Consider the following 13,515-nt stretch of genomic DNA (forward strand, 5'->3'; position numbering starts at 1 on the left):
ATTACAGGAGGGCACCCACCACACCTGGCTAATATTTGTATTTTTAGTAGACACAGGGTTTCACCATGTTGGCCAGGCTGGTCTCGAACTCCTGACCTCAGGTGATCCACCTGCCTTGGCCTCCCAAAGTGCTGGGATTACAGGTGTGAGCCACTGTGCTGGGCCTTGAACTTCCTTCATTTTGAAAGCTGAATATTCCATTGTACCACATTTTGTTTATCCATTCATGCATCAATGAACACTTGGGTTGCTGCCACCTTTTCGCTGTTGTGAATAACACTGTTCTGAACATGCACGTTCAAGTCTCTGCTTTCAGTTCTTTTGGCTATATACACATAAGTGAAATTGCTAGATCATACGGCAATTCTATGTTTAGTTTTTTGAGGAGCTGCCATGTAGTTTCACACAACCTTTAAAAAGTTATTTTATTGGTAGTATAATTCATTTGTCGCTATACCCTAATTTACTAAGCATTGTGGAATGTTTGTTTCCTAAGTTTTCTTTTTTCCCATTGGATGGGCATTAGTTTTAATTTAGACAATGCTCCAGGCTTTTGCCCCATTTTAAAAGTACTCATAAACATCTATTATTCCTTCGAATAGCTGTTAATTCACAAGTTTTTATTTATTTATTTTGCTTAGTGCCACCTCACTGTCCATTATCTAAGGAGTATCCTATCCATAGGAGTGAGTACCCTCTAGCTAGACCTATGATTTCCAATATGTTAGCCACTAGCCACATACTTAAACATTAGTCAATTAAAGTAAAATAAAATTAGAAATTATCTTCCTCAGCTGCCCTAGCCATATTTCAAGTGCACAGTAGCCACACGGGTAGTGCTACTGAATTGGGTAGCACAGATTCCGAACATTTCCGCGACCCCAGAAAGTTCTATGGTAATTACTGCTCTAGACTATTTTTGACTCTGACCTCTTGGCCATAGCTGAATTAGTTTCTGTAAGTTGCTCCTAGAAACTATTTAGTCCTTGGGGACAGTTTGATGATAACAATATTTACAGAACACCAGAAACTAGATTGAGTTTCACAATTTATAATGTGAAATATCTCTTCCAATGACTGGAATACTCCTGCCCACTATTTCATATCAGTCTTTTCAGGACCAAATTAGTGGTCTTCAGTTTCTTGGTGATGGTCACCTAATCCAAGCTGGGTCAATAAAATTCCTTATTTCATCCTTTGGGAATTCGGAACTGGGAAGGGAGAGGTCTTCATTCAGGTCCTCTAGCTAGAACTATAAAACCAAAAGTAATAAATTCCACTAGATAAAACAGAGAATTGGGTAAAGCAATAGAAAAATTAAGCAGATAAGCAGAGATTACATTGCCTCTTAGATTTTCTATTTTGGTTCAAGCCCCTCCCTTGGGCTCAGCTACATTTCTGACTTTTGGTTACAGGAGAAAAACCTACATCATAATAACTAATTCTTCTGTTATACTTAAGCTAGCTCACATGGGCTGGTTATACTGGCAATCAGAATACACACACACACACACACACACCCCCTATTAGCGTTTTCACACTCTGTAGTTATGTATAAATTTTGTATATAGTGTATAAGCTTTGTATATAGCCATTGCACTGGGTCCTCAGGCTCTTCTCTAACCCTTCTCTTGCTTTATTGCCTTCTCACATTAAGATTGTGTTTAGGCTGGGCATGGTGGCTCCTACCTGTAATCCCAGCACTTTGGGAGGCTGAGGTGGGTGAATCACTGGAGGTCAGGAGTTTGAGACCAGCCTGGCCAACGTGGTGAAGCCCTGTCTCTACTAAAAATACAAAAATTAGCCAGAAGTGGTGGCATATGCCTGTAGTCCAAACCACTTGGAGGCTGAGGCAGGGGAATCGCTTGAACTCTGGTGGTGGAGAAATGAGCTGAGACTGTGCCACTGTACTCCAGCCTGGGTGACAAGAGCAAAACTCCATTTCAAAAAAAAAGCGGGTTTAGGCTGCTCTTTATCCCCCCACCCCCCAGCTTCCCCTGATCAAACTCTGCCCTCTGTTACCATTCTGAGTGTGGAAGCTTCATTAAATCAAATTGTGTAACATGTTAACCGATTTTATCCTTTAGTTGGTATTGGATTTTAAAATCTCAGGCCTAAGTAATTCCATCAACATTCATTTCATGTATGACAGAATAAATAATCCCTTACAAGCCAAAGCAATGACTTTTTTTTTTTTTGAGACAGCGCTTCACTCTTGTTGCCCAGGCTGGAGTGCAGTGGCTCAATCTCGGCTCACTACAACCTCTGCCTCCCAGGTTCAAGCAATTTTCCTGCCTCAGCCTACAGAGTAGCTACACTACAGGTATGTGTCACCACACCTGGCTACTTTTTTTTTTTTGTATTTTTAGTAGAGACGGGCTTCCCCATGATGGCCAGAACTCAGAACCTCAGGTGATCCACGTGCTTCGGCCTCCCACAGTGCTGGGATTACAGGTATGAGCCACCATGCTGGGCCTCAAGGCAGTGACTTTCGATGGTGAGAACCTGGCATGCATAGATTGAGTGCCGTACTTTTGCAAACCACAGCAAATGATACTTTAGATGTAGTGATTAGGAGACCTCTTGCAGGAAGACTAAAGATAGGAGGAGGAAAGAACAGGAGCAACAGCACCCTGCAGGAAGACACAACTGCCCTACCTAGGAAAACACTACTTGTTGTCAAGTACAGAAAGAAGGGAGTGTGGCAGCAGAGCCAGGGAGAAGGGAAGGTGGTGTGAGCTGCCGCAGGGTGGGCTGGACCTTCAGGCCATGGTGAGAAGTTATGATGATACTGATGGGCAATGGGAAAGTATCTAAGGGATTTAAGCAAGGGAGTGAACTGATCTGATCTGTCTAAGAAAAGCAACTCTCAGCTACTGTCTGGAAATGAACTGTAAGAAGACAAACAAGGGACCAGTTAGGAGGCTACTGCAAGTGTTGGTTAGAAATCATCATGGCTAGGCCTAAAGATGGGAGGCGGTGGAGAAATTTGTGACAGAATTTGAGATTCTGAAGGTAAAAATAAAATGCGTATTAGTGGAGTTACCGCCGTTACCTTCTCAGTAATCACCCCTATACTACGGCTGCCAAGGAAGTAGAGTGAAGGCTCTGAAACCTCAAGAAGGGCCTTACTTTCCCAGCCTCACGGGGCTCTGAGCACAGCTCTTAGGAACTACCTTCATTCCAAAACTCTCCAAAAGGACGATTCTGCCCTCGTGTTCCTCTCTTCCTTTGAGGGAATTTAGGAGGAGTGATTGTTGAAAAATGACATTCAGCAAGAGGACAGCAGTGTTCGGGGTCCCACAATACATCCCTACCTTTTAACTTCAATGAATATTTTAAAATTGGTATCGTATTTTGCACTGCACGAAAGAGAAGGCTTTTTACTAGCAGCAATCTCCTAATCCATCTAAGTAATGCTGTATTTACCGTTACTCCGAGTATCCTAGGGCAAAATTCCTTTAAAACAATTCATCTTCCGAAACACACGGGTTCCTTTTTCACCTATTCACGTACTGTGCATTCTAGGGTCCTCCTCCCGCCTTGCAGATAAATGCACTCATTGTGCCACTCCAGTCTCTTGATCCTATGCAGCGGGCATTTCCTGCAAGGAGCTGCTGCTTGCCTGCTTTTCTCGCCGCCTGCCCCAACCCGGATCCAAGGCTTTTGTTTCTAACGTTCCTTCCCTGTGCAGTTAAAACGCTTGAGTTCGCTGTTACTAAATAGACGGCCAGGAACTTTTTCTTGGCGGGGGTGCGGGGGGGCGCTGCGGGTGTTTAGGGCACTGTCCAGTCAAGTTCTGAAAAGCAGCGAAACCCAGCCGCTCGTGCAAAAGGACCGATCCACCGGGCAACAAGGGCAACGGGCACATTTCCTAAACTTGCTGCTTCTCGGGCACATTTAGGCTCTTCTTAGGAGCTGCACTTTGGAGCTGTCTCCTCCCACTGTACATAACGGCCTCGGCGTTCCCCAAGATGCCGCAGCGCTCGCTCCCGTTGCAACCGGGCGCGGGGAGGGGGCGACGCGCGGGCGGCCCCGGGGCCCAGGCGAGCGCAGCGGAGTCGAGCGGGGCCTCCGGGCGGCGACGCTCTGGCCCTAGCCTGCTCGATGGTTTTGGCGTGGACGCCGGGGCCCGCACGGTCCAGTCGCCAGGGGGCGCGCTGGCCAGCGCCGCGGATCCCCGAGCTGCGCGGCCCGACTCGGGTCGGCCATATTGGATGCCGCAGCCGCTGTTGCCAGCGCTTCCTCCTCTGTCTTCGCCGAGCGCTGCTGGTTCCTGCGGCCCGAGCGGTGGGGAGGTGAAAAAGGAGCCCGTCGGAGGCAGGGAAAGAAGGGGGTGGAGAGTGTAGGGGACTGGGCTAGAGGGTGGGGGACCGAGACGGAGCGGAGCGGAGAAAAGAAGGCGCCGCGGCCCAGCCCCTCCCCCGCCCGCCGCCGACCCGCCCCGGCAGCGCCTCTGTTCCCCAGAACGGCGCTCCACCCGCCCTAGCGGCCATGCCGGGGCCGCGCTGCCCCTGAGGGAGCCCTTCCCCTCCAGCGCGTGCCCTTCCACTCCACCCCGAGGTCGCAGCGACCCGCTCTCCCGCCGGCGCCCCCTCCTCACGGCCACGCAGCCGCCTGCGTCTCGCTCTCCCCACCCAGTGCAGTGGCCGCCGCCTCTTCCGCCGCCGGGCTCGGGGCCTCCGCAGCGACAACATGGAGGCCGTGAAGACTTTCAATAGCGAGGTTGGTATAGCAGCCGGGCTCCCCCGCTCCTGTCCGCACCGCGCCCACCCCGGGCCGAGGTCGGGGCTAGGAGGGTGGGCGCAGGCCTGCGGGCTTTTTAAGGGTGGGGTGAGCGATGGACTAGCAGTGTCCGTGGGGGAGGGGTGTTTCTCCTCCGGGCGCCCCTCCCCCGGGTTCGGGAGGAGGGTTGGGGGAGGGCCGCCCTGGGCGGAGGGAGGTTCTGGCGTCTCTGACGCCCTATGGAATGGCTGCGGGCTTGGAGGGAAAGGCCCGGTTGGGCCCTCCCCCGGAGACTCCAGGTCCCTCGAGGTCAGTTCCGCCGAGGTCTGGCCCGCCCACCTCCTTCCTGGGCCTTTGAAGATTTAAATGGACGCTGGACATCACTCTCCAGACCTTCCCGGGTCCTTACTGAGACTGACACCGATTGGGGGCGGTGGGGGAAATGAACCTGCGGGATGCTGATCTATGGTCACGTTACACGTAGTGTTTATAATTGAGACATTGTTGACTAGGAACCTGCCAACTAGGGATTTGAGCTAATTGGATGGTGGGTAGGCAGGCAAAGTTATTCTGCGACATCTTCTATTTTTACTCACTCCTCATCCATCACGACATAAAGGCAAGTGGTAGGGAGAGATCTGTACATCGAGAGAGGGAAAATTCTGGGGAAAACATTTCTTGTTCATTCACATGTCAAATGAGATTTTAAAAAGCAGATTACAATTTTCGTTGTGTAGATAAATGTACTAGTCTGGAAGAAGACAGGTTTTGATAGATATATTCAATTTCTTTTTAAACTCCGACTTAAATAGGCTTTAATGTAAACATCAAACATAGCAAATAGCTATCTGCACAGTCAGCATTAGTATCCTTGCCCGTTCCCTTACAAAGAGTAATTATGCTGGTAACTAAATTTGCATAAATTTTATGAACTCTTGTAAGTGTTAATACTTTATTCAATACTGTGATTATTAAAGAGTATCTTTAATATTTACCTCTTAAAATACTAGGCTTTTTGCTGTGACGGCCCAAATAGGACAGTACTTTTAAATGCCGTTGCATAATTTTATCTTGTTTCAATTTATTTAAAAAGAATCAGTATTTGGGAATCTTAGCAAAGAGGCTAAACTGTAGATAATATTTGGGCTATGTTAGATACCAGTGATAAATAACTTTTTTTTGGAAAGCATTTTCTTTTTTAAGATTATTATTATTTTCGAACAACTTGATAAAGCAATAGACTTAGGATTTTTTTTTTTTTGGACGGCGTTTCGTTCTTATATTCCAGGCTGGAGTGCAGTGGCACTATTTCGGCTCACTGCAGCCTTCGCCTCCTGGGTTCAAGTGATTCTCCTGCCTCAGCCTTCTGTGTAGCTGGGATTACAGGCTTGCGCCACCACGCCCGGCTAATTTTTATATTTTTAGTAGAGATGGGGGTTTCACCATTTTGGCCAGGCTGGTCTTGAACTCCTGACCTCAAGTGATCTGCCCATCTCGGCCTCTCAAAGTGTTGGGTTTATAGGCATGAGCTCAACCTATAAGGCATGAGCCACCGCTCCCGGCCTTTCATTTTTTTTTTTTTCTAGCTATCTTTTTATCTTGTTTTTGAGAGGGAGTCTCATTCTGTCACCCAGGCTGGAGTACAGTAGTTGTGATCTTGGGTCACTGCAACCTCTGCCTCCCTGGCACAAGAGGTCTTCCTCTCACCTCCGCCCGTCAAGTAGCTGAGATTACAGGCTAGAGCCACCACACCCGCATGTTTTATTTTTTGTGGAGGAGGTCTTGTTATGTTGCCCAAGCTGATCTTGAACTCTTGGGCTCAAGTGATCCTCTCTTGCCTTGGCTTCACAAAGTGCTAGGGTGACAACTGTGAGCCACCACGCCTGGGGTGGGTTTTTTGTTGTTGTTGTTTTTGTTTTTTGCCATTATTGGATTTAATCCTCCCCACTTGTCCCCACACACACCCTTTGATGGGTATCTCTCTTTGTACAGGGGGTTCCTAATACGTGGTCCTCTCCCTCAAGGGGCCATCCAAGACCTTTTTTTTTTTTTTGATTTGGAGTTTTGCTCTTGTTGCCCAGGCTGGAGGGCAGTGGCGTCATCTCAACTCACTGCAACCTCTACCTTCTGGGTTCAAGTGATTCTCTTGCTTCAGTCTCCCAAGTAGCTGGGATTACAGGCACCCTCCAACACGCCCAGCTAATTTTTTGTATTTTTTTGTAGAGATGGGGTTTCATCATGTTGACTAGGCAGGTCTCGAACTCCTGACCTCAGGTGATCCACCCCCCGCTTGGCCTCCCACAGTGCCAGAAGACATTTTAAACAGTAGCTCCCAAATATTAGATATAAACAAGGGGTTAGTACACTATGGTTGGTCACAGTAGGGAAGAAATGTTAATGCCAGTTTCTCCATTTTAATATTAATTAACGATAAGGGGGCCTAACATTTACATGTTTAGAAAGGTATTTGACTTGTTTTCTCTTTTTACAGGAATTCGAGGTTTGTAGTAGTCCCATTTTAGTGTATGTAGCATTTTCCCCTTTCACCTTAATTGATTTCAAAGAACTTAAGTCTTTTAATTTCCTTATTTATTTACATGCACTAATTTCACCATGTTTCAAAATGAGGTTAGCTTTAAAAATAGCAGTATAGAGTCATAGTTGAGGAAAGGAAAAGTATTTGAAGAAGATTCAGAAAAATACTTTTTTTTTTTGTTACACAAACAATATATAATACTGTTTTTTTTTTTGAATGCAGTTTCTGTGAATGTTGTAATTGGTGATGTGTATTAAATGTTTTGTTGTTGCAAGTAAGCATATACAGGGAAGTAGTTCAGTAACGATTGATTTCCATTAAATTATGTGTTACAAATTACAAAAATTAAAAAGAATTACAGGATTAGGAGAAAAGAATGTTTTCCATGCTTGCAGTCAGTTTGGCTTTTAAAGGCTTTTATCTTTGGGCTTAATCCATCAGAGCTTGCTCTGCTAATTTAAAGGTATCTTTGAAACATTGAATTATCAATTCTGTTTGCTTTGTCAGGAATCAAAATTAAGAATAATCATGAATGTTTGTCAACAAGATATTTTGATACTTCACCTTAAAATGTTTAAAATAGGCTGGGCTCAATGGGTCATGCCTGTAATCCTAGCACTTTGGGATGCCAGCGCTGGCGGATGACTTGGCTCAGGAGGTCCCGACTAGCCTGGCCAGCATGGTGAAAACCGTCTCTATAAAACAACACCACAAATTAACTAGTTGAGGTGGTATGTGCCTGTAGTCTCAGCTTGCAGGGAGGGGGTTAGAAGAGAGTGCAGGTGCTGAGGTGGGAGGATCGAATGAACCAGGAAGGTGGAGGCTGCAGTGAGCTGCACCACTGCTCTCCAGCCCAGGCAACAGTGAGACCCCAACTCAGAGAAGTTGAGACAGGTACTTGCTGTCTACAGGCCACCCTGCTGGGCTAATGTTTGTTTCCTTGTTTGTTTGTTTGTTTGTTTTCATAGAAACAGGGTTTCGCCATATTGCCCAGGCTGGTCTTGAACTCCTTAGCTCAGATGATCTGCCCACCTTGCCTCCCAAAGTGCTGGGATTACAGGCCTAAGCCATGGTGCCTGCCCCAAATAAAGTGTTTAAAATACGAAATAGTTACGTTTTCTGGCTTGCTAAGTCTCAGATTTTTCCAGACTGAATGTTTTTCACCTTCATCTTTTAATTTTGTGGAGATCATTGGTTTGAAAATAGGAAGATGCCAGAGACTGTAGGAATACAGATTTTTGTTAATTGTGTGGCCTGTGTCTGTAGTCTAGGCTACTTGGGAGGCTGAGGCAGGAGGATGTGTTGAGCCCAGGAATTTGAGACTGTAGAGTGCAGTTACTGTACCCGTGAATAGCCACTGCACCCTGGCCTGGGCAGCAGTGTTGAGACTGTTTCAGAAAAAAAAGAAAACCCCAAGAATACAGATTTTTGACTGCAAACTGTGGATGAGTCTCAGCTATGAAAATCCCATGCTTTATGCAAGATATGTATGAGTTGTTTTTGTCATGTCTACCCCACCACCATAATTTCTCAAAGGTGTTGACCTTTCACTTCTGTGTTAAAAAATTACTGTGTCAGAAGATCCTTTAATTGTGCAGGAATTATGGGGTAAATTTCTCTTATCATGAGTTAAATGAGATTTAGGCTCAGTAATTGATTTTTGAGTACTCCCTGTGCTAATTTTGTGGGAGAAAAATAATTTGTATTTAAACATCATCACTGTGATGAAAGTTTAATCCCATGACCAATACTTTCAATTCTGAAATGAAAGATTTAAGTTCAGATTAGAATATAAGATTTCCTCAGTCAATGGGTGAACAGTTAACCATAAGGGAATTATCAGTGCAAGCTATTGCAGTTGCTGCTGCTGTAAGATGGTGGAACTTGTAATGATTTAGCATTTCTTCCTAGTGAGAATGGTCTCAGATTGAACTGCCTAAATCTGTGGATTACTTTGGGACTGCATCGATTGCTGGAATGCAGCAGTTTTATGTGAGCTGCATATCTTTACTCTGTACTTAAGAATGATCAGTATATGGAGGTCATTCTAGTAGGATCTTGCTCTATTTTTTTGTTTTTGAAAAAAGGTTGGGAGACAGTGGCAGCTCATGACCCTTTCTTTCCTTTAGTTCGAGAGGGCATTTTAAAACATAGCAGGTAGTGGTAATGGTTGTTGTTTAAGACTGAATCTCTCTTGCCTAGGCTAGAGTGCAAGGACAGGATTATAGCTTACTGTAAATTCGAACATCTGGGCTCAAGTGATCTTCCTGCCTCAGCCTCCTGAGTAACTAGGACTACAGGCATGTGCCACTATGCACACCTAATTTTTAAATTTTTTGTAGGGAAGGGTGGGATGTGTCAGTATGTTGCTTAGGTTGTTCTTGTCAGCCTCAAGTGATCCTCGTGCCTTCACCTCTTAATGTGCTGGGATTACAGGTGTGAGCCACTGCACCTGGCCAGATTCTTTTAATTTTTAAGTACTTAAAAAAAAAAAACAAAAACCTGGTGGATATGGTGGCTCATGCCTATAATCTTGGCACTTTGGGAGGCTCAGGTGGGTGGATCACAAGGTCAGGAGTTCAAGACCAGCCTGGCCAGCATGGTGACAACTGTCTCTACTAAAAATACAAAAAATTAGCCGGGCATGGTGGTGTGTGCCTGTAATCCCAGTTACTCGGGTGGCTGAGGTAAGAGAATTTCTTGAACCTGGGAGGCAGAGGTTGTAGTGAGCCAGGATCACGCCACTGTACTCCAGCCTGGGCAATAGAGTGAGACTTCGTCTGAACAACAACAAAAAAAACCAAAACCCCAAAAAACAAACATAGTCCCTTTGCCATTAATCACACTTCAAAAAAGTTAACAGTAAATCTTTACCATAAGAAAATACCAGTCAATGATCTGTTTTTTTTCAGGTCCTTTGTATAGCTAGTTGTATTACAGTGTAGTCTTTTCCCCATGATATTTCTCTTGCTGCCCTGAATAGGCTAAGTGGGAAGATGTAGGACCAGATATGTAGGCTTGAGATATGTCAAGAGAATGATTTCAGTTTAAATTCTGGATTTACCTTAGTTCATAAAGTGAGAAGATTCTGTTACCTTTAATTATATTTAGGATCTTAAATCCTTAGTGTTTTTTGTCTTTGGGATCCTTTCAGATAGGTTAATCTTTAAACTGTTCCAGGAGGCAGACTTTTCAGAATCAATTTCATATCCACTACATTTTTCTGTTCTACAGAGTGAGATCCCATCTCCATTTTACTTTATTTCCAGTTTTGTATACAGAGCGAGTATTTTGTCTAACTACAGGACTTTTTATAATCTCACCATATCTAGTAGTAGATATGGGTTGGTAGAGGAAAGTGGAAAATGTAGAGGGAATAATAAAAACGTGAAATTTGTTTTTAGTTTGTATATTTTTCCTTTGGCTATGGTTCAGGAAAGGGAATTATGGGAAGCAGCTATAAAACATTGCATTTGTCTTTTATTTTCATCTACCAGGGAATCTGTCTCTGCTTTTCCTTTCTTATTATCATTTTCTAGTGGGCATTCTGGTTAATTCTGTCAGGCTATATTTTTTTCTTTCTACCTTATGAAATTCCTTTAAAGAGGTACCATACTTAGTGTTACAGGAAGGAGGTCTTTCACTAACCCCTTTCTGTCCATATGAGAACCCAAGATCTAAACTTTTTGGGAACAATTGATAATTTGGGACTGGATAATTATTTGCTTGGGGAGCACTCCTATGCATTCCAGGATATTTAACAGAATCCCTGGCCTCTATGCATTAGATGCCACTAGCACTCTCCACAATTATGACAGCCAAAAATGTTTTCAAACATTATTAAATGTTTCTTGTGAGGCATAGTGACCCTGGTTCAGAATCACTGCTTTAGGTCTTTAACTGTCTTAAATTATGGTGCTTTTTCTTCTAGTGATCATAGCAATTTTAAATAATTTTAATTGTTTTTACCACCAGACGATAAGCTCTTTGAGGATGGTGACTCTATTTCCTTATTGCATCATGTTCTTGGTTCCTAGCACAGTATCTTAATACACAGTATATATGTGAAGTAAAGATTCCTTTTATTTTTTTTGAGACTGAGTCTTGCTCTGTTGTCCAGGCTGGAGGGCAGTGGTGCCATCAGGGCTCGTTGCAACCTCTGCCTGTTAGTCTCAAGTGATTCTCCCACCTCAGCCTCCTGAGTAGGTGGGACCACAGGCATGTAACCCCTCGCCTGGCTGATTTTTCTATTTTGAATAGAGATGGGGTCTTGTCATGTTGCCTAAGCTGGTCTCGAACTCTTGGTCTCAAGAGATCCATCCACCTTGATCTTTTAAAGTGCTGCAATTACAGACCTGTGCCACCATGCCTGGTTGCTAAGTAAAGATTTCTTGGCCTGGTGCTGTGGCTCACATCTGTACTCCCAGCACTTTGGGAGGCTGAGGCAGGTGGATCATCTGAGGTCAGGAGTTCAAGACCAACCTGGCCAACATGATGAAATCCTGTCTCTACTAAAAATACAGAAAAAATTAGCTGGGCATGTGGCACATGCCTGTAATCCCAGCTACTCAGGAGGCTGAGGTACGAGACTTGCTTGAACCTGGGAGGTGGATATTGCAGTGAGCCAAGGTTGAGCCACTGTACTCCAGCCTGGGCGACAGAGCAAGACTATGTCTTAAAAAGAAAAAAAGATTATTTGAATGGATGCAGTCCTAGGTATCAAAATGACCTTGGCCAAGGTAGTTAACATTTCTGAACATCTGGTTATTACTTTGGGGAGGAGAGTTGGGGACTAGTCCGTTGATGATTACAGTTAAGTTAAATTCATTGTGAATTTTATGTTGTCTAGTAACTGAATTTTATGTTGTCTAGTAATTATGTTATCTTCAAGTCTGGTTTTGCTCTGTTTCTCTGTTTGAAATGACATAGAAGTTTTTTTATCATTAAAAAATATACAAGATAATGGAAACTGATAATGGTTTTGAGAGATTACGTATTTGAAAGTGTTAATTGCACATCATTAACTATAAAAAATTTTGGGCAAGATTGAAGTGCATGTTTCACATGGGGTTTAATTATTTCATTCTAGATTAGTATTGAGTTTGTTACAGTAATTTTGATTAACATTTAGGGGACTTCATAGCCCTAATATCCTAAAGAGTCATATTCTATGATCATTTGCTTTTTTTTTTTTTTTGAGATGGAGTCTCGCTTTGTCCCCCAGGCTGGGCAATGGTGTGATCTCGGCTCACTGCAACCTCTGCCTCCTGGGTTCAAGCAGTTCTCCTGCCTCAGCCTCCCCAGTAGCTGGAATTACAAGCACATGCCACCATGTCCAGCTGATTTTTGTATTTTGAGTAGTGATGGGGTTTCACCATGTTGGCCAGGCTGGTCTCGAACTGCTGATGTCAAGTGATCTGCCTGCCTCAGTCTCGCAAAATGCTGGGATTACAGGTGTGACCACCACTCCTGGCCCATGTGCTCCTTTTTAAGAAGGGACATAGGTGGCTTAAAATTAGTGATAATGTTACTGCTTGTATGTACAATTCAGATATCTCTTTCTAAGGCCAGTTATGCTGTTTTGGACAACTTCTAATGTTATAAAAGAATGTAATCAACTTTGACCTTGAACACTGGAGCTCCTGAGCTTTTAAGTGAGCTAATTTTGTCTAGTTTTGTTTTCTCAACATCTTTCTCTACTCCTCTCTCTCAGGATTGTGCCTCTACTCCTGCTTGTACAGACTGCTTTTCCAGCAGCATGGACACAAGAAGCATAGTAAGATGATTATAACCCACATAAGGCAGGCCCTTTGGAATATGTTAGGTTTCAACTGGTAGTGGAATAGTATATTGATTATATGGTTAGTACTTGGGAAGCAGAATGAAGTTTGTCACTTAGAATGTTTTGGTAGTCTTAAAAGAGAGTGTCTAGGATAAGTTGAATTGCTTCACAAAAAATAGGTTAATTGAAGAAAAAAGTTATTATGCTCAATAGTGAGCATAAATCATATATAAACTTTTGTTGTATTTACTTGTATTCTTGTATGTTGTTCCATGTGATTTTACAAAAGAAATAGAGTGAAATGCAAACCTCTTAATTTGAGATGGAGTTTCGCTCTTGTTGCCTAGGCGAGAGTGCAATGGCGCAATCTCTGCTCACTGCAAACTCCACCTCCTGGGTTCGACTGATTCGCCTGCCTCAGTCTCCTGAGTAGCATGTATCAACATCCCCAGCTAATTTTGCATTTTTAATA

At 43.9% G+C, this 13,515-nt stretch overlaps 1 protein-coding gene across 19 annotated transcripts in view; it reads left to right on the forward strand.

The window, feature by feature from the left end:
• SCAF8 (SR-related CTD associated factor 8) overlaps positions 1 to 13,515 on the forward strand; it is a 252,681-nt gene that overhangs the window by 30,587 nt on the left and 208,579 nt on the right. For 5 of the 19 annotated variants that reach the window (XM_035297014.3, XM_078370340.1, XM_078370341.1 and 2 more), the window contains exon 1: positions 4,211 to 4,725. In XM_035297014.3, coding sequence (XP_035152905.1) covers positions 4,696 to 4,725 — 30 coding nt within the window. In that variant the 5' untranslated portion in view covers positions 4,211 to 4,695. Of the gene's footprint in view, positions 1 to 2,310; positions 2,455 to 4,210; positions 4,726 to 4,868; positions 5,035 to 12,974; positions 13,038 to 13,515 lie in introns of those variants that run through there. The other 14 variants (XM_035297011.3, XM_054254552.2, XM_035297012.3 and 11 more) reach the window with 7 other exon arrangements.

The sequence above is a fragment of the Callithrix jacchus genome, chromosome 4, assembly GCF_049354715.1.
Source record: "Callithrix jacchus isolate 240 chromosome 4, calJac240_pri, whole genome shotgun sequence".
NCBI classification, from domain to species: Eukaryota; Metazoa; Chordata; class Mammalia; order Primates; family Cebidae; genus Callithrix; species Callithrix jacchus.